At 43.5% G+C, this 20621-nt stretch overlaps 1 protein-coding gene and 1 long non-coding RNA gene across 2 annotated transcripts in view; one reads left to right on the top strand and one right to left on the bottom strand.

The window, feature by feature from the left end:
* Positions 1-2663: 2663 nt before the first annotated feature.
* On the bottom strand, positions 2664-7116 carry LOC128421918 (uncharacterized). The gene is made up of 2 exons (XR_008332398.1): positions 6852-7116; positions 2664-3856 (listed from the first exon to the last, which is right to left on the bottom strand). It is a non-coding gene; the product is annotated as an uncharacterized LOC128421918 (long non-coding RNA).
* A 144-nt stretch (positions 7117-7260) lies between these two features.
* SLC38A1 (solute carrier family 38 member 1) overlaps positions 7261-20621 on the top strand; it is a 38851-nt gene continuing 25490 nt past the window's right edge. The window contains exons 1-2 of the mRNA XM_053405255.1: positions 7261-7561; positions 17266-17460. Coding sequence (XP_053261230.1) covers positions 17342-17460 — 119 coding nt within the window. The 5' untranslated portion in view covers positions 7261-7561; positions 17266-17341. The remainder of the gene's footprint in view (positions 7562-17265; positions 17461-20621) is intronic.

Here is a 20621-nt window from a genome sequence, read left to right as displayed (position 1 = left end):
GGGGATGGAGACGCTCCTTCAGGTATGCTGGGCTGCTCAGGCATAGGATAAAGAGATTGCTACACCAGCCTAGTCACAATGTGTCTGCACCCCCACCATGAAATGGTGTGTAAGAATGGAGGAGCCCCACTGTGGCAGGCTAACAACCACAGTTTCTCCAAATCATGCATATCTTTATCATATCTCTATCATGTCACCATACAGCCATTTTTAAAAATAAACAAAATATTGCACCCTTTCCTCATGTAGGAGTTGTTCCAGTCCCACCATCATTTTGGTGGCTTATATTTTTAAATGCCACCGAGCATGATTTTCCATTCCTTTAGGTCAATGGAGATTTGCAAACGTTAACCATGTATGTTATGATAATGACACAGAAGCAGAAACTGTGCTGCTGTTATGACTTTTGACACTCTTATTTGCATCGTGTTGAAGAAATGTCAACCTATTCCTTTTTAAAAGAAGTCATCAGAACAGTCCTGTGCTACACTTGCTGACATGCCCTTAGGCTGTGAACAGCTGCTAGTCTTTTCAAACATACTCACAATCGGTATATACATTATAGGATTTTCTTTAACGTAGTGTCCTTTTCTCTCTCTCTTTTTTGGAATGCCTTGTTGTTGTTGTTTAGTCATTTAGTCGTGTCCGACTCTTCGTGACCCCATGAACCAGAGCACGCCAGGCACTCCTGTCTTCCACCGCCTCCCACAGTTTGGTCAGGCTCAAGTTTGTAGCTTCGAGAACACCGTCCAACCATCTTGTCCTCTGTCGTCTCCTTCTCCTTGTGCCCTCCATCTTTCCCAACATCAGGGTCTTTTCCAGGGAGTCTTCTCTTCTCATGAGGTGACCAAAGTATTGGAGCCTCAGCTTCACGATCTGCCCTTCCAGTGAGCACTCAGGGCTGATTTCCTTAAGAATGGATACGTTTGATCCTCTTGCAGTCCATGGGACTCTCAAGAGTCTCCTCCAGCACCATAATTCAAAAGCATCAATTCTTCGGCGATCAGCCTTCTTGATGGTCCAGCTCTCACTTCCATACATCACTACTGGGAAAACCATGGCTTTGACTATACGGACCTTTGTTGGCAAGGTGATGTCTCTGCTTTTTAGGATGCTGTCTAGGTTTGCCATCGCCTTTCTCCCAAGGAGCAGGCGTCTTTTAATTTCGTGACTGCTGTCACCATCTGCAGTGATCATGGAGCCCAAAAAAGTAAAATCTCTCACTGCCTCCATTTCTTCCCCTTCTATTTGCCAGGAGGTGATGGGACCAGTGACCATGATCTTCGTTTTTTTGATGTTGAGTTTCAGACCATATTTTGTGCTCTCCTCTTTCACCCTCATTAAAAGGTTCTTTAATTCCTCCTCACTTTCTGCCATCAAGCTTGTGTCATCTGCATATCTGAGGTTGTTGATATTTCTTCCGGCGATCTTAATTCCAGCTTGGGATTCATCCAGAAATGCCTAACATATGACAAAAATAACTACCTTCCTCAGCATAGAATGTAATCTGGGCTGGTTAGATGTTCACCACAAGGGACTTAAAAGTATATTTACTGTAACCGTCTAGCTACACAATAGTGGGTTTTCTTTTCAAATGCACACAAACATTGCCCATTTTCCTCCTTTCAAAAATAACCTGAATGAATTTATTTGCTGAACATGCGCTGAATCCTGCTAAAACGTACAACGGAGCCAAAAGGTTAACGGCAAGCTGGCAAATCTTTGGCATCAGTGTGATCATGTTTATTTATTTATTTCATTAAAAGTTATACACTGCTTGATTGTAAAATAAATCAATCTCAAAGTGGTTTACAAAAGATAAAACTGTAAAATCAAGGAACAAAAATACAAACCTACTTTAAAGCATTTGAATGTTAAAACAAATTAAAATTAACCCCAGCTTTCAGTATATCTGAAGGAGCATCTCCATCCCCATCGTTCTACCCGGACACTGAGGTCCAGCGCAGAGGGTCTTCTGGTGGTCCCTTCACTGCAAGAAGTCAAGTTAAAGGGAACCAGGCAGAGGGCCTTCTTGGTAGTGGCGCCCGCCCTGTGGAACGGCCTCCCACCAGATGTCAAAGAGAACAACTACCAGACTTTTAGAAGACATCTGAAGGCAGCCCTGTTTAGGGAAGCTTTTAATATATGATGCATTACGGTATTTTAATATTTTGTTGGAAGCCACCCAGAGTGGCTGGGGAGGCCCAGCCAGATGGGTGGGGTATACCGTATTTTTCACTCTATAGGACGCACCGGACCATAGGAGGGGGAGTACGGGGGGGGAATTCTCCCCCTCTCTGCTCAGCGCCCTTTCCGAGCACAGCGGGAACTCCTGCTGCACTCCGAAGGCTTGCGGATAGCTGCCTGATTATTATTATTATTAGGAATGATTTTAGAAGGAGCTGAAAACAGGAGCACAATGAAAGTGGCTACTTGATTTCAATAGGCACTGCCATACGAAACAATTGAGTTCTTACAGGTATTATGTGCTACAAGTATTCTGTGGCACCTGTACTATTGCCAATTCCATCAACCCAAGTGGTTGAATGGGCACCTGTGGGGTAGGGTATGCTCCTATTAAGACAGCTTAATAGGTTATCTGATTTCGCAAGTTAATGAATACTTAAGAATGGGTGCTCAACCGATGCATCTCTGCAGCAGGATTTCTCTTTTGACATTTAGAACAGTTTATTCAGAAAGGAAGGAAATGATCAATACATATATTAAAACTAACAATGACTGCTCAAAATGGACTTCGACCGAACTTTGAGTATCAAATTCCAGGAAATCTGATTTCAGCTGTCAGCTTCTCACAGGTTCCCATCCCTTTCTGTGTACAGATAATATCAGGACTAGCATAGGCTCCCTAGCCAATACAACCTGAAGTAATTATCAGTGATTAAAAGAAACCATTCAGCTATTTCAAAATCCTATTTAAACATCCTACTTGCAAACTTTGCATGAAATGTACATGGCCAAATTGAAAATGTTATATCAGACAAAACGAGTCTACATTTGGTATTAAAAACATATCTGAACGTATATTTGGAATATGTTTGTGTTTCCCCCCTCTAGAATGTGATTTCTGTAAAAATCAATAGAAATATTATTTTAAAAGACTCCAACATTGGAAAGCCCCATAGGTACCTGCTGTTCTTCCAAAGTAGGAACTCTCACGTCAATCTTAGTGTTGAAGAAGGTTGCTATGGGAGGATGAAGTTCTTATTAAGGTATCCTGGCTCCAGACAATTTGAGGCTTTAAAGGTCAGTGCCAGCACTTTTAAAATTGAACAGGGTTCAGTAGCCTTTCTTTGCATGCGGAGTCTCTGTTGACCAAAAGTGAGCTTGCTAGACAAGCAAGGGGCTATTTGCGCCTCACCTGTAGTGAAATACTTTCCATCTCCTTTTATTTCCTTCTTATGGTGTTGCAGTAGTAGTGAGAATAAGGGCAAACGGTTGGCCGGAATAAACAAAGCCATCCTGTGCCCACTGCCTTGAGTTGCCACACTTTTATCATCTGCATTATTCTCTTCCATCACTTGGTCACGTTTGTGTGTGACCAATTGTTGTTAGGTCTCTCTTTTTTAAATGATTGTCATCATTCACGTAGTGGTTTTCAAATGAAAAAGCTGTTTTGCATTGTTCTTTTTATCTTTACAACTTCCCCGTACATTAAATAGTTTTATTCTCATTTTTAGGAATTAGGCTCTGAAGCTGAATATAAGCCATCATGTGAACCCATGGCTGCAGGGATTAAAATGTGAGCAGCAATTGGCGAGGTCTCATTTTTATTGCTGTTGCGTTTCTTGTTTTACCAGCATCGTATTTGTTTAAGTAGGAGATGAAAATGCAAGGCCTGTGGGAAATGTAAGTTATTTAAAATGAAATTGGATCCAGGTAAATCTTTCACCCCGTGGTGGCACTGTAACATTCTCATTAGCTGTCCTTTAACAGCCCTGTACCAAAGTTACGGTACCTACCAATGACTCCTTTATGACTTCAAGCCTCCGCAGTCACCTGCCTTTCTCTCTCAGTCACATGACCTTTTTGATGTCAGATCGTGTGATCTCTCTCACTCCACATAAAGAATTCTAATTTTTCTCAAGGAAGCCAATATTCCATATGCATGCAGACCAGCCTTTCAGCAGCTGGATTCTGAGGTCAGAATGCTGGTACATACACACGCAAACACACACACGCACATGTAACACACCACACTATGTGAACATGGAAGCAGCCACAAAGCAATTTGCAACCCACAGCTGAGCCCAATACTCAAATATACAGAGGAACACTTCAGTATCTAATATAGTAAACAAACAAGACTGTGATGCAAGGATGCTCAGTTTTGTTTATCTAACTGTCACAATACCATCTAGATGAAGAAGCACATTTCACAAATTCCAGAAGCAGAGCTGGAAGGAATTCCCTTCTGCTAATTTTTGTTACCATCTTTGCACGTTGCCATGAAAATGTAGCTGTGGTTTGCATTGCAGACTGACATGTTTTCTGACGGTGAAATGAAATGCATGTCCAATTATACATTACAAGCAGAGGCAGCTGCGGCTGCAACCCTTGACAAGCTTAGTAAAATCCAATGGGTCTTCATTGCAATTAAGTATGCTTAAGAAGATTTATTTATTTATTTATTTGGTATACCACTCTATATGTGTAGATCTCAGGGTGGTTCAAAACAATTGAATGTTGGAGAAACAAAACCAAAAAATGAGCTTTTATCTAAAATTCTTCTTGCTGGCAAATACTACACAGGTAGCATTAAACAGCCCCTCCAAGTGTCCCTATGTTCAAGGGACAGTCCCAGATTTATAGAGGCCGTCCTGATTTCTGATCTGATCCCGGAATGTCCTGCTTTTCCTTAGGATGTCCCTATTTTCATCAAAGAAATGGTGGAGGATACAGAGTTATGCAACCCCTGAGCTAAGAAGATAGGTAACTAAGTATGCAGTCTTTAGAAGACATCTGAAGGCCACTGGTGGATGAAGGGGGGGCAGGGGGAGCGGGACGCCCCGGGTGCCATCCCTGGTGAGGTGCCATTGCATCCGACCCCAGGACGCACACCACACCCCCTGGGACATGCGCCAGCCATGCCCCCACCTGTTCTCCGTTCCCAGAGCATGTAGCTCCTCCACTGCTGAAGGCGGCCCTGCAGAGGGAAGGGTTTTTTTAAAATGTTTAATGTTTTATTATGTTTTTATATATGTGGGAAGCCGCCCAGAGTGGCTGGGGCAACCCAGTCAGATGGGCAGGGTATAAATAACAAATTTATTGTTGCTTTTGTTGTTGAATAGGACATCCCTATTTTCATCAGAGAAATGTTGGAGGGTATACATTAAAAGAACTATCAGGCTTAACTAGATGACCTAAAAATTATTGTCTGGGCATTTGGATTTCACAAATACACATACAGTGGTACCTCAGGTTACATACGCTTCAGGTTACAAACTCCGCTAACCCAGAAATATTACCTTGGGTTAAGTACTTTGCTTCAGGATGAGAACAGAAATCGTGCTCCGGCTACACGGCAGCAGCAGGAGGCCCCATTAGCTAAAGTGGTGCTTCAGGTTAAGAACAGTTTCAGGTTAAGTACGGACCTCCAGAACAAATTAAGTACTTAACCTGAGGTACCACTGTATACCATTCAGTTTAACCCAGTGCTCAGATTACAGGTGGGGGGAAAGAGTGGCTAGCCCCAGCCCCCTATTTTTTGTGATGCCCTCCCTCAGGGACTGAAGAGGGGCTTGATTTGACTAAAACATAGAGGCAAGTAAAGCAGCCTTCTGTTAAAACACATCCCCTTTTGCAGAGGCCTCAGGTCCATCCACAGCATCAATACCACCTGTGAGGAAAGGAAATAAAGTGTGGTGGGAGGGGGAAGCAAATGCCCCCAGCCTTAGATTTAAAATCATTAAAATCACATGGAAATTCCTACGTTTCCCTCTATAATTCAAGCACAAATCACATTACTGCTTTGCAATGTTGAAAACAAAATGAAACAGTGACAACGGCTTCACCTAGACTGAGGATCCCAAGCATGCTCTACCCCAGGCATAGGCAAACTCAGCCCTCCATATGTTTTGGGACTACAATTCCCATCATCCCTGACCACTGGTCCTGTTAGCTAGGGTTGATGGGCGTTGTAGTCCCAAAACATCTGGAGGGCCGAGTTTGCCTTTGCCTGCTCTACCCGGACCAGTCCAAGGAGCTCTGCAGGATCAAGGAAGGTTACAGGTAACACCCAGAAGGTGTGGCCAGAATTTTCTTTCAGGAGAAATGCAAAGTGCACCTGCCAGTTTACCGGACTGGTGAATGCAATCAAGCAGAGACACGTGGAGAGATAAGACACTGAATGAAACAGCAAAGAAAGCTCTTTTTTAAAAAACAAATCACCTCTTCTTTCCTGTGTATATAGGTTGCCACTTTCCAGAAGGCCATTCGAATGGTGTGCATGCACAGCATCATGTGATCGATTATGCAGGGTGGGGCTTACCTGGACCTCCCCCCCCACGCAATATTTTATTCGAGTTGGCACCCCTGATATCCTGTATATCATGGGATAGCTCTGTCCTTACAGCATAGAATCCTAGAAATGTAAAGTTGGAAGGGACCCTGAGAATCACCCCTGCAATGCTGTCCCATCCGAGGATCGAACCTTGGCGTTATCAGCGCCACGCTCTCACCAACTGAACTATGACTCTTAATCTCACGAGTTGCGGATTCGAGTCCCACGCTGGGCAAAAAGATCCCTTGCATTGCAGGAGGTTGTAATAGAGGACCCTCGTGGTCCCTTCCTATGATTTGGGTGTGTGTGTTGTCCCTTAAACTCTCCTCACCTAGATCAGAAGCAACGGTTCAGCTCAGGCCTAGGGAAAGCTTGCCCACGCTTGACTCGCTCTTCGTATCGCTTTCTTATTATAGGGCAAAGCCGATCGCGTTCAAAACACAAAAGCACAGATGGTCCGACGGCAAACAGCATCCTTGCCACCTGCGAGGGAGGGAAGGAAGGAAACGAAAAGGGCTGGGGCGGGGGGAGCAGGGAGGAGAGCCCACGCGCCCCAGCCAGAGATTTAAAAGCATTTAATCCCTCAAGAACGGATTAAGAATAAAATATTATAATAATAATGCGGTCCTGAGGCACAGAGCATCCATTCACCCACCAACGACGACGACGACGACGAGGAGGAGGAGACGCGAGAGGAAGGAGGCGGGAGCTGCGCGCTTGGCGCCCCCTTGAAGGTCGTTTGGCATCTTCCATTCATTCCGTCTAGCGCTTCGCCACGCCGCCTCAGAAACAACCGCTGGGCTTTAAAAATTAAATTTTAAATTAAAAAGGAGGAACATTCTCTTCCTCTGAGCTCCCAAAAACGTCACCCCTTCTTCGCAACGGGGCGACAAGAGCCCGAGAGCGAGCGAGGGAGAGCCAGCTCTTCTAACAAAGGAGAGACCCCCCGAAGGCGGGGCGCGGGAGAAGAAACACCTCAGCTTGGGCTTCTTTTTTCGTGAAGACGGAGGGGAGAAAAGGAGGGACCGGCCGCATTAACAGGTACGGAGTTTGGGGAGGGGGTCGCAGAGAGATAGCCTCGTGCCCCCCCCATCTCAGCCATTCACCCTGGGAAGGGCACATGGCCGGCGACAGGAGAGAGCGGTTTTCTAGCTGGCGCATGTTGGGCGTAGGTGCTTTTGGCCAAAGAGGTCGGGGGCTCCTGGGCGCCTGAGGGAAAGGCTCGCGGAAATGGCGAGAAGAAGCGCCTCGCCGCGGCCCGGGAGCCGCGTGTAGCCGCATGGCGAGGGGGCCCCCGCTGCTTCTTGTCGGGTCTGCTCGTGAGGAGACCCCCAGCCAGCCCCCTTTCTTCCCGCCTTCGCTTCTCGGGCTGGCAGGCGTTCTTCTCCCGGGCTGCGAAAAAGACCCGCACGTTTTGGTCTCTCTTTTCTTTCTCCATTATGGGTGGAGGGAAAAAGGCGCGTAGGAAGCGAATGCGTGTGACTCATGCGCCGCACTTATTTCCACCTCTCTGAGGGGGGGGGGCACCCACCGTAAACACACAAACACACACAAACAAACACACATACATATGCTAAATGAGACCCTAATGAAACAGTATTAGCAGACCTAGGTCACTGTTCAGGCTGAGGCACAAACCACGTTACTAGAATGTAGTCCTAATAAAAAGAAGCGGGCTTGCTCCAATATATAAACGGATTTGACGGCTGGCAACCTTGACATGGGGGAAGAAGGGGAGCGAGCAGGGAGAGTGAAATTCGTCTTTGTCCTCCTCACTTTACAAAAAGGTTCCACCTGAAATGGCCCCTTCCTTTCTTCCAGAAGCCCCTCCCCTCGGTTTGTTTATTTATTTATTTAAAAAAATAGAATTGGGTTTCTGAATTGCTGTCACGCTAAAGCTGATACTCTTGAATGCCAAAAATAGGGATGTTGGTGTACCGAAACCAAAAGAGGGACACTTTTTTTTAAAATGACATGCCGGATTTTTTTGAATGGAACATATTGTCACTGATCTTCCTCCTTCTCTTTTTTAAGGCAGTTGATTTGTCAGCTGCTTAGGTACATTTGCCATGGGTGTATTTATTACTGCTTCGCTGCATTGGCCCTTTTCACCACAAAAAGACTTTGTCCCAACCTTGCTTGTGGCCCACTCAGGTCTAAATCATGCATGCCCTGAATAAAGATGTTGTTGCTTTCACAGGAAATTCAAATTTGCCCCCCCTTTTTTTTAAGATCCAGTAGTTTCACCCCACTCTAGTCCACCCCTTTAAAGCTGCACTGGAACATTTTTGTGCCTTTTTCTTTTTAAGATAACAATCATCTGTGCAAAATTAAAATGCTGCTACTCTGCTCTGACTGATTCTGTAGGGCTCTGATGGGTATTCAAGAGGGATGCTACAGATTACTTTGGAATTAATTATCAATTTCTTACGTCACTTGGCTGTATTGTAGTCCTTGTGCACCGCTTGGAGACTGGAAGTTAACCGGTTTATAATTTGTTCAAATAAGTAACCGCTACACTGGGGAGTACAAGGTTATGCTAGGAATGCAGGCCTGATTCCAGCCTACATCTGTATAGAGGTGGCATCTTTTCCAAGTCTTGCTTTCTCTCCTAGAGAGGTTTTTTCTCTGTTCTATTCTTCTCTCTCTCTCTCTTGTGGTTAGCGCCTTTGCTTTTTTTTAATCACACACCACCAGTGTCCTTTCTGCCATAAGCCATTTGTTCACAAAGCAGAGTTGTCATACAACCTGTTGCTATCACTGATTGCCTTCACAGGCAGGGTGGGGAGGAAAGGTTGTAAATGCAGAAATACTGGGTGATGTCCTATGAATTCCTAGAGTAGGTCCATTGGTTACAGTGGGTCTGCTTGGAGTGTGACTAAACATTATGTAGCGCCCCTTGTAATCACCATACTCATTAGTATTATTAGCTTAAATTCAAGAAAGTGTTAAACTTGCTGAAATGCGCTGAAATCAGTGGAGTTAAGTAAGTCCCGATTCTGTGCTGGATTTAGGCTATTACTATTATGATTATTGGCATCGTTGTCTTCAGCCTGCTTAAACATGCCAGATCATCATTTGATTATCCTGCCTCCCACTGGTCTCCTTCTGCTCCTTTTATTGCCATTTTTGTCAGGCCTCTTTTATCCTTGAAAATAGTTGCATCTTTTATGGTGGATTTCACCTTTCCCTGCCTGATTCATTTCAAAAAGAATGCTGAATTTATTATTTATATTTATTCGTGTGGTGCAGTGGTTAGAGAGTGTTGGACTATGACCTACGAGACCAGGATTCAAATCCTGGAACAGCCCCTGCAGATGTAGTCAACCGGGCTTACCAAATTCTGAAATACCTACTGAAGATCACCTGCAACACAATGAAACCCAGAGTCTAAAGCTACTTAATTTCTCCATTGCTCATATCAATCCTGCCTGAAGATCTTTGGTGAAAGAAAGGCAAGGTATAAATATAATAAAATGCTCTTAAAGATGTCCTGTTGGACTCTTTGGGAGAGGGGCTTAGCCACTAAACTTTACATCAGCTTGCTAACACTGAAAACTGAATTTTGATAATGAAGGAGTGGATGGGAAATGGCTGTTCAGTTGAAATCCACCACCAGAAATCCACCAACATGCTTTTCTTAGAACGGAAGGGTAATTTTCATAACGCTACTTGATGCCACATAGTTTATCTCATCTATTTAAAAACAAAGACATTTGTGTACGTACAGAGAAGAACATGCCAATCCACAATGTGGCTCTCAAGTCTCCTCCATTCCACAAGATGATTTCTCCCTTCTCCCACTACATTTTTTGTGATCAGAGATAAGAATGGTGAGGGCATATTAATATCCTCTTTTTGCTATCGTTTTCTCTCACTCTTAATAGTTCAGGCCTAAATAAATGTGGGCTTTAAACCACAAATTGGGCAAGAAAAAAGATATTTAATGCAATCTTCAGTTGACTCTATGCTGTATAAATAGCCCTTCAGTCCATATATTTAATGTTCTGAATCAAAGAATGAATAGAATTTAGGAAGCCAATGAGCTAGAGGTGCATGCGGTCTAAAGTCCTAGCATTATGGAAGAATTTTAATATCCTACATGGTGATCTTAATAATGCATTTTAAGAGACTTGAATGAAACACAGTTTGTTTGGGTATCTGACCTTCTTTACAGTAGCTCTTCTCAAGCCTGAATTGGCTTTACATTTTGAGGTGATGTGGTGAGGGTTTTATATTTGTTTACTGTATGTGTTTTAAATGTTTTGATATTTTTAAAAAAAGATATTTATATTTTTGTCAGCTACCACATGCAAATCATTGCTGGCTAGTTGGTAGAATGCTCCTTTCAAAATAAAATAATAAAAAAATATGTCCATTTTGCAAAAAAAACGAGAACAGGATCAGAGAAATCACATGTGAGCTGATAAAGAGGATGTTAATGAAGATGAATATACATAATATTCAGTACACTTCCAACAACCAGTGCAGAATTAATTGCTTTTTAATAAGTCTGTTCTGCCTTTGTGATCTCCCCACCCCATGCCTGCACCTGGTTCCCCCCCTCCCCCGGTTCTATTTTAAACGTTAGGCTGTAATTCTGTAGCCAGTTTCCTGGGTGTAAAGCCTGCTAAACTCAGTCTGACTACTTCTCAGTAGTCATGCATAAGACTGCACTGTTAGTGGTGTGTTGATTTGATACAGCACAGCAATTTGTTTTAGTTTGTAGCTGCACGCTGACATGTGTAATCACTGTGGTTTCTCATGGTTATGCTGAGTTATCAGCACAGGGATGAATTTAGGAGCAAGAGACCTACCTGGGGCAGCAGACTTAGGTCCCACAGGTCTCAGAGGGCACCTCTCATGGATTGGCTACTCATCTCTCCAGTCAACAAGCAAAGCAAATAGTTCACCTTTACTGTTGACAAGCGGCCAGTGTTGCATTTATGCTTGTTTGTGTTGGTTTAATTTGTGGAGAACTTTACGCCACCACTGCTCATTTGGTGACGTACATATGACTGTGAGTGATTGTGATCCAGACTCATGCATGCAGATTTATAGTCTTCTCTGGCAAGCATGCTCTATGCATCAAAGTTATTAAATCTCTGCACATACAATAAAAAATAAGGTATTCAGAAATGGAACAAATATATGCAGGGAGCACTACTGATGATTCTTGTTCCTGATCCTTGGTTGAGGTCTCCATGCCTGGTTGGGTACACTGAAGACCCTGTCCCAACAGCAGGCAAACCCTTCTCATCCTCGCTTTTTCCTTGAGCTGCAAATTGGCGCTGGGGACAAGATGGATAAACGGTCACAGAAGACTGTTACTCGCAGGAGTACAACTTCATGGTTCAGTATGGAGTTGGGCTTGGAGTTAGCACAGAGTGCTTAATAAGCACACCAAAGGCTTCTTCTGTGTTTGGCTGACAGAGAAGGGTTTTTCCCCAGAGGTTAGAAAAATTAGCAACATCATATATTTTTGAGTTCAAACTGTCCCTTTCCCAAGAGAAGTTGCAAAGGAGAACTATGAGCCTGAATCGATTTGCATTTTCTCCCCTTGATGGTGCATGGGATTTGCCCAAAGCTAAATGCGGCGAGAGCAGTCAGATTAGAGTTTAATGATTCCTGATCTTTTTATCAACCTGGTAGCAGGAAACCAGTTTCTGAACATGTGCAGTGTGGTTTGTTGGACCTCTCTCTCTTTTTTAACAGTTGAATAGAACATCCTGTTTATGTCTCCAAACAGAGCATGCGTGTGTGGCCCGGGGGTGGGTGGGAGAAGTAGGGTTGCAGTAGCAGGCCAGCCCTTTGACTTTTACACATTCAATATACCCTATGGGTGCAAAATGAAAGCCCACACCTATCAGAAAATTCTCTTTGCTGTTTCTCAGTCCTTTTCAAACTTAGAAAACATACCCTTTCTGCATATATGCAGTATGGCTAATAGGTGATTCATCAGTGGCAGTGTTCAAAATTAGCCAGGCACATTTTTCACCCTGCTGTCGGTCACTTGCAACCAAGGGAAGCTGCCTGGGCACCAGGATAGCGCCTGACATCTCCACCATCTGGAAGTGCATGCCTGGGGATCTTTGGAACGTGACTGTTTTCACACACTAATACCACATCCTGCAGAATTTCTATTCGTTGTATGTTATCTACATAATCAGAATGAATTTCAGGAACCTAAATGCTTTTTCTGTGCAGCCTGAGCAGGAGCAAGCAGTAAGCAATGTTATAGTTAATTGCCATAGCTTGTCTTCATTTACCCCACCCCACTGTTCTGCTCATAGTTGCGAAGAATATTCCTACATTATGAATGGTCTGTGTCACCATTAAGAAAAAGAGGTCGGAACAGGCCAATAGATATGTGGACAGTCCCTGGATAAAGTGGCTTTTCTTATTTAAGTTCTCAAAAGTTCTTAACCCAGCTCAAAGTTGTCATCTGAACTAGCCAGATGTTTTACTGATAATCAATCACAGGCAGTCCATCATTTGAAAAATAAGACTTTAGAGCCATCTTGCCGTAAAATGGCAACATTCTGTTTTGGCAACTGTAACCTTGGTTTATGGAGCCATTTGGCACCTAGCAGTGCTGTGGTCTAAACCACTGAGCCTAGGGCTTGCCGATTGGAAGGTAGGCGGTTTGAATCCCCATGACAGGGTGAGCTTCCGTTGCTCGGTCCCAGCTCCTGCCAACCTAGCAGTTCGAAAGCACGTCAAAGTGCAAGTAGATAAATAGGTACCGCTCCGGCAGGAAGGTAAACAGCGTTTCCGTGCACTGCTCTGGTTCGCCAGAAGCTGCTTAGTCATGCTGGCCACATGGCCCAGAAAAACTGTCTGCGGACAAATGTCCGCTCCTTCAGCCAGTAAAGCGAGATGAGCGCCGCAACCCCAGAGTTGTTTGCGACTGGACTTAACGGTCAGGGATCCTTTACCTTTTTTACCTTATATCTCTTGAGTCTCTAACAATGATCAGTAGCGTAATAATGGAATCATTAATATGCCTAATTTAGGGTTGCCATATTTCAATATTTCAAATTCGGACACAAAACTTGTTGAGCTTTTTTTGGGGGGGGGGTTGCAAAGTTGTTCAGACTCTTCCCCCTCATCTATACTTCTCCAATGGCAATTAGAGTATTAGAGTTAGAGCATGTTCAAGGCAGTGTTAAAAACTCAGATATATAAGCTAATCATTTCTATATCCGAGGAAGAAGCCTACAAAGAAATAGAAGTGCCGAAAGGGTCAGTGCTGGATATATTTCTAAATATGTTTGCTATTTCCTCAGTGAAGCTTTATTTCCCTTAAAGAAAAGGATAATATAATCCACTCAGAGCAGAAGTACCTAGATGGTTAAACAGTTGTAATAAGCTTTCACTTATTTACATCCATGTTATGAGATCACAACCCATTTGAAGGCTTCCCTCCTTTTCTTTCTTTTTAAAAAGTGGGTTATATATAACATTCCTTATCAAGCCCGCCTGTTACATTCAGTGTGTTACAAGCAACTGTGGTTTTTTTAAAAATCTTTTTCCTGTTGCTGAACTTTATCTTCTAGAAATTATCACCTGTGATAACTTACTTCCTTTCTAGTTCTTGACATGTGTTTTGTATGAAAGGGCCAGTTTGCAGAGTTGCTGTGGAACTTAATATCTTATGCTCATAATCCCATAGTCGGCCTCCCTGGTCCTTGTCCTCTTCTTTTCAAAGGTGAGGCTAGGGAGAGGAGGGAACACAAAAGATATCACATGGCAGTCTTTACATAAAGGAAGCAGTTTATGTGAAACTGGAGCTCTAGGTCTAAAGGCATCTCTTAGGCACATAAATGAGCCTCTAGCAAGATCAGCCTGCCTATGAACAGAAACAGGAATCCAATTTCAGCCTGTAAGCAAATTGTTGACTTCTATGGCTGAAGCTAGTACCCTCTAAAAAGCCCAGCTTTAAAATCTACCTGAACTCAGGTGGAAACAGTCCAAAGGAATGGAGGCTGAAAGTCATTTTTTAAATTTTTTTAAAGAAAGTGATTTTAAGAGACCCCATAAGGGTCAGTGTAGGGTTCTGGTTAGAGTGCTGGACTAGGACCTGTGAGACGAGGGTTCGAATCCCCACACTGCCATGAAGCTCACAGGGTGACCTTGGGCCAATCACTGTCTCTCAGCCTAACTTACTTCATAGAGTTGTGGGGATAAAATGAGGAGGGGAGAACCACATACACCACTTCGAGCCTCTTGGAGAAAAGGTGGAATATAAATGCAATAAATAAATAACACCTCCCAAATTCCTGTCCTTACACTTTTAATAGCCTTATAAATCAGTTTTTTTCTCATCACATTTGCCACAGCCAGACAAAGATAAGATGAACATTTAATAAGTAATGCTCGCTAATAGTATTATCACTAATTAGTTCAATGGCACATTTTAACTGTACAATAGTTGCTGCCATCATTACTACTACAGTGGTACCTCAGGTTACATACGCTTCAGGTTACAGACTCCGCTAACCCAGAAATAGTGCTTCAGGTTAAGAACTTTGCTTCAGGATAAGAACAGAAATCATGCTCCAGTGGCGTGGCGGCAGCAGGAGGCCCCATTAGCTAAAGTGGTGCTTCAGGTTAAGAACAGTTTCGGTTAAGAACGGACCTCCGGAACGAATTAAGTACTTAACCCGAGGTACCACTGTACTTCTTTCTTTCTTCTTTGCCAATCAGTCGTAGCCAAGTTCTGGATCCACACGTCCTGACACAGTGGGGACATAGGTTTCCAGGTGGGAGTTGATCACGGTGAGGATTTGCCAAATGTTTGTTTCTCCCTTTCGTCCTGAGTTTGTGCTTCTCCAAAGTCCTGTGCTTCTCCAAGGTCCTTTCGTCCTGAGTTTGTGCTTCTCCAAAGTCCATGACGCCTTTGGTCAAGGCTGTTCTCCAACTGGAGCGCTCACTGGCCAGTGATTCCCAGTTGTCAGTGTTTTATACTACATACTGAATTTATTAGCTACTTTCTCCAGGTTTGATGTACTTTTAAAACATGGGTTTTAAAAATGAGCAGCTGGAACTGCTTTAGAAATGGTAACAAAAATTATAATTTTAAAGAATACTTGTAGAAACAAGATTTTCTCTTCCCTATGAAATAACATTCCATTGGGAGGCCAAAATGTCCAGGGCAGGTGACAGGCTTCAGTCATGTCCCAGCCCGTTTCTGTGGACAGAAATGGCAAAGCCACTATGAGTGGAATTATCCACCCAAGCTTTCATTATCTGGAAATTATAAAACAGGCCTTTGCAGCATTGACCAGCTAAGTCAAATGTAATCCTCAGACAGATATTGTAACCTGCCAGCTACTAGGCAGTCCCACTGTTCTTACATTACCTGTCAGGCAGTGATACCCCAGCGGACTGTCACACATAGCTGCTACTCAGCTTGGTGAGTTGCAATCCACTTAATGAGAGTCATCAAAACGATCCACTGATATAGCTCCTCTTCTTTGCAGATCTGCATGGATCAGCTAAGAGGTGACTGTGTGTTGGTGGGGGGGGCAGGAGTGGCCACACCCACTTCTGACATGTGACCACCGGATGTTTGGTCAAGGATTAATGTGGCCCTTAGGCCAAATAAGGTTCACCACCCCTGCTTTACACAGTTGATGGGATTTTTATCTCCTTACCTTCCCCCTGCACAATTGTCTCTTTTTAAAGGATTATTTACATAGGATTTTTGTTTATGCTAATATGCAGCCTGGCACCACTCCAGGTCTGTAGAGTAAATGGTGGCCCTGCCCTATCGATATTAAACAGCAGGTGCAGCCTAGGAAAAAACATGATGGCGTTACATGTGCAACTGCATCCAGAGGAACTGCGTTTGTTGTATTGGGACTGGAGAGACATGGGTTAAAATTCCCACACGGTCATAAATCTTACCAGGTGGCCTTGAAACAGTCTCTTATCTCTCAACCGAAGAGAGTTATTTTGAGGAGGAGGACATGTGGGAGAGAAGCATGGCAGCTGCCGCAAAAAGGTCATGGTGTAAATGTAATCATTAGTTGTTAAGAGTGCAAGCGTTAATAAAGTTTTTTCACCTCATACAACCTGCAATAATATTTAATTTCATAATTTCACATTTTTCTCAAAGTATGTACACATGGGAGTAGATCGCTTTGCATGCCGAATGACAACCTTGATTATACATTGTGCAAAATTAAATACATCTAAATGGGGAGGAAGAATCTCTCTTAATCTTTCCCAAAGTTCTCAGGCTATTTGTCAACAATCATCATCATCATCAAACCTTTATTGGCACCACATACAAACATTCAGAATAAATAGGCCAGTGCAATCTCATCGCCATTTCAACAGTACAGTCGTTTGCCAAAGGGAAGAAGAGGCGATCAATCTATTTCATCTCTGTGGGTCTCCAGAAAGGGCAGGATCCTGTAGCATACTTCGGCGACAAAAAAATCAAATAGAGGAACTTAGCTACTGTCTTGGTGAGCTCCTGGTCTCTCCCCTGTAATAAGAAGTGTATAGCCTCTTCTCTGGTTTCCATGTTGGAATGCATAGATGGTCTAGAAATTGTCAACAATTATATACAGATGGCAGAATTATACAAATGCCATTTAGAGCACTCAGATCACCAATCCTAGAGAAAGTTCTAGCCCCAAGTTATGTGTGTGTGTGAGAGAGAGACACTTGAGAGGTTATTGTTCATTTTCTTATTCTGACTTTGAACTTTTTCTTTTCTTTTCTTTTTGTAGGTTTTCAGGCTCACAATACAGGTGCTACTGATCTCTAAAGACCAAGCAGGCTTCAGAATAAGTTCACTAAATCAAGATGCCTTTCAAAGCAGGCCTAGAATTAACTGAGATGCAGAATATGACAGTTCCTGAGGATGATAACATCAGCAATGACTCCAATGATTTCACAGAAGTAGAAAATGGCCAGATGAATAGGTGAGTAGTTTTCCACTGCCCCAGATTTACCATGTGAAAACACTCTGTTTAAAAACAGTGTTTCTGACTTGAAACACAGCTCATGAATGATTCATTACTGAGTCATGTTCCATTTGAGAATGTGATTTGAATTTCATACCCAGCCTCTGTTGGGCATTGGCAGTAAAAACATAGTGTACCAATTTATTCAACCTTTAAATGTTGGCATATTTAATACAAATGTATAGATTGCTTTGTAAACAACCAACCCCACAACTCAGCCTGGTCATCCAAAGCACAGCACAAAGGAAACGAAAAACAACATTCAACATTTGGGATTAGCATTACACATGATCTTAGATGTCTCTGGGTCTTTGACTACTTACTTTTCGGTAGCCAAAATAGTGGATAATTGGTTCCAAACTAAAACATTGTTCAGATGATCCATTTTTCTTAGGTTTGAGGTACATGTAAAAGAGTAAACTTCCGTGTTGTGCAGGATTCTTCATTAATTTGGTTTACATTGAGATTTGGGCATCTTCAAGCAAGATTATTTATTACTGCATATCATTGCATATTGCACCAAGCACCAGTTTTTCTGCTGCTGAACTTGGTGCAGCATGCATTCTTAAATGAACGTGCTTGAAAGTCCAAAAATCTCATGTAGGCCAACTTGATGGAAGAATGCTACATCAAGGATAACCCACCTGCTTTCGACAGCACATTGTACCATCTCTTGTTCTAAAGCAAAATTACTTGGACCCCATATACATGTTCACGAAGACCATGCAAAAAACTCCTGGGACTGTGCCTCTTCAGAACATGGGTGAGAGGGTTGCTTAATTCATAGCACTGGTTTTGTCTTTTAAAGCCCTTCACAGCTTTGGACCAAGTTATAAAGAACCTCCTGTCTTGGTATGTGCCTACCTGTACATTAAGAACTGCAGTGGAGCATTCCCCCCCACCCCCATCATTTTAGGTGTGGTGAGTAGTTACCGTGGAGAGGACCCTCTTACTTGTGGAGTGCTCTCCCCAGAGATGTTTACCCGACTCCTATTTTATTGCCCTTTTAGTGCCAGCCAGGCAAATATGCTTCTAATTTCCCCAAGCTTTTTAGATACAGTTTCAGCCCTACTGCCTGTTTGATGCTGTTTTTGCAACGTTGTGGCCTTTAGCTTAATTGCGTATGCATATTTTGTATGTACATTTTAATTGTTCCAGGATTTTTGTAAACCACGCTGCAAATAAGACTGAACCCTAACCCTACCACTGCAGCAGCTCAGCTCATAGAAAACCAGCATATGAGAAAGAAAGCTTGTAGACCAGGCTTCTCATAGCTGAGCTAGTGTTGTTTTCTTTGCACTGTATAGCCTGTGTGTGTTTACATATACAGACATACACAAAAGGTAGAGCATTCAGCATTTATTTCTCCACCTGCATTCTGAAGTGCTACAGTCCCAGGAGGTCTTGAGCTGTTTATTACGTTCGAGGCAAGCAGACTAAGAGCTAAATAGGTCAAATGCTTCTCAGGTCCATTTTGAGTCAGGATAAAAGCTCTGTTTTCAATATATGCACATACATTTTTACCATGCCTTGCTGTTTTTATGGCTTGATTAACTGTTACAAATGTTGCTAGCTTATTCTAGCAAATAAGAAAGAAAGAAACGCTTTGCTTACTGTTGTAACCTCAGATCTCAAATGTGCACCTAATATAAGCTGTGTGAATGCAGTATCTTTGCTAAATTGCTTTAGAGGGAGAAATGTAGACTAAGAAATCAAAATGTATTAAATTTTATGAAATGCCATGTTATAAGCAATCTGAAGACTGCAATATTTTAAACTGTAATGTTTTCATTAGTTCAAGTTGCTTGTTCATATATTTTCTGGCCCTAATCCAGCAAAAGTTCGGTATAACTGAGGCTGCAATCCTATGCACACTTCCCTGGGAGTAAGGCTGATTAAACACAGTGGCCTGATTGCTTCTGAGTAGCTATGTACAGGAACGTAACTTCACTGTGCAATCCTAAAGATTGTTTGATGAAGGAATAACCCTGTAAGTTTTATTGAAACTAATGGAAGAAGTTAGCTGTGACTAATTAAAACTCAATTGTTTTCAGATTTAATTGCATGGAGGCCATGGTGTTTAATATGGGCCAGTTAAACTTGTCACATATGCATATCTACTGTATATACTCAAGTATAAGCTGACCTTTTCTGCATATTTTTTATGCTGAAAAAGCGCTCCTTGGCTTATACTCGAGTAAGGCGGGCAGCGCGGAGGGACAAGTGGAGAGAAAGGAGCCCTTTCGCGCCACTGGTCCCACCACCCGCCTCTCGCAAGGGCAGGCACAGGAGCCACGGTTGGGAGAGGCGCTGCGCTGTGCCTCTCCCAACCGGGCGCCTATGCCTGCTCTTGAAAGCAGCAGAGAGCCAGTGTGGTGTAGTGGTTAAGAGCGGTAGTCTCGTAATCTAGGGAACCAGGTTCGTGTCTCCGCTCCTCCACATGCAGCTGCTGGGTGACCTTGGGCCAGTCACACTTCTTTGAAGTCTCTCAGCCCCACTCACCTCACAGAGTGTTTGTTGTGGGGAGGAAGGGGAAGGAGAATGTTAGCCGCTTTGAGACTCCTTAAAGGGAGTAAAAGGCGGGATATCAAATCCAAACTCTTCTTCTTCTTCTTCAGAGGCAGCGACGGAGGGATGAGCGGCCCGAAGGGAGTCCTTTCAGCTGCTCCTTCCTCTGCCACCACCTTTGCCACTGTCAGCAGTGGTGGAGGAGGAATGAGCAGCCCAAAAGCAGCCCTTTGGGGCTGCTCCTTCTTCCTCCTCCTCCTCCGCCGACAGCGGCAAAGTTGCACATGTGCAAACACTTAAAGAAGCCCAGGCATTCCGACGCATGTGCGGCAGTGCTCCTTTTTTAAAAAATCCCGGACAGAGTGGTGGCAATAGTTGCTGTGACAACTGCCGTTATGGTTCTAGAAGGCGCTCACGAAGGGAAGCTGTCGCTCCTCATGTCCTACTCCACCAGCCCGAGGTGCGCGGGGCTGCACCGGACGGTGCTGCACTGGCTGCAGAGCCTCGACCTCAGCTTCCTGCCTATGCATTTCCGTAGGTGAGGCTGCCCCCCCCGCTTCCCACACCTTGGCCGCCCCAACACTTCCCGCCATACCTGGGCACCTTGGAGG

Source organism: Podarcis raffonei, chromosome 10 (assembly GCF_027172205.1).
Source record: "Podarcis raffonei isolate rPodRaf1 chromosome 10, rPodRaf1.pri, whole genome shotgun sequence".
Taxonomy (NCBI): domain Eukaryota; kingdom Metazoa; phylum Chordata; class Lepidosauria; order Squamata; family Lacertidae; genus Podarcis; species Podarcis raffonei.
This window is presented reverse-complemented; position numbering and strand designations above follow the sequence as displayed.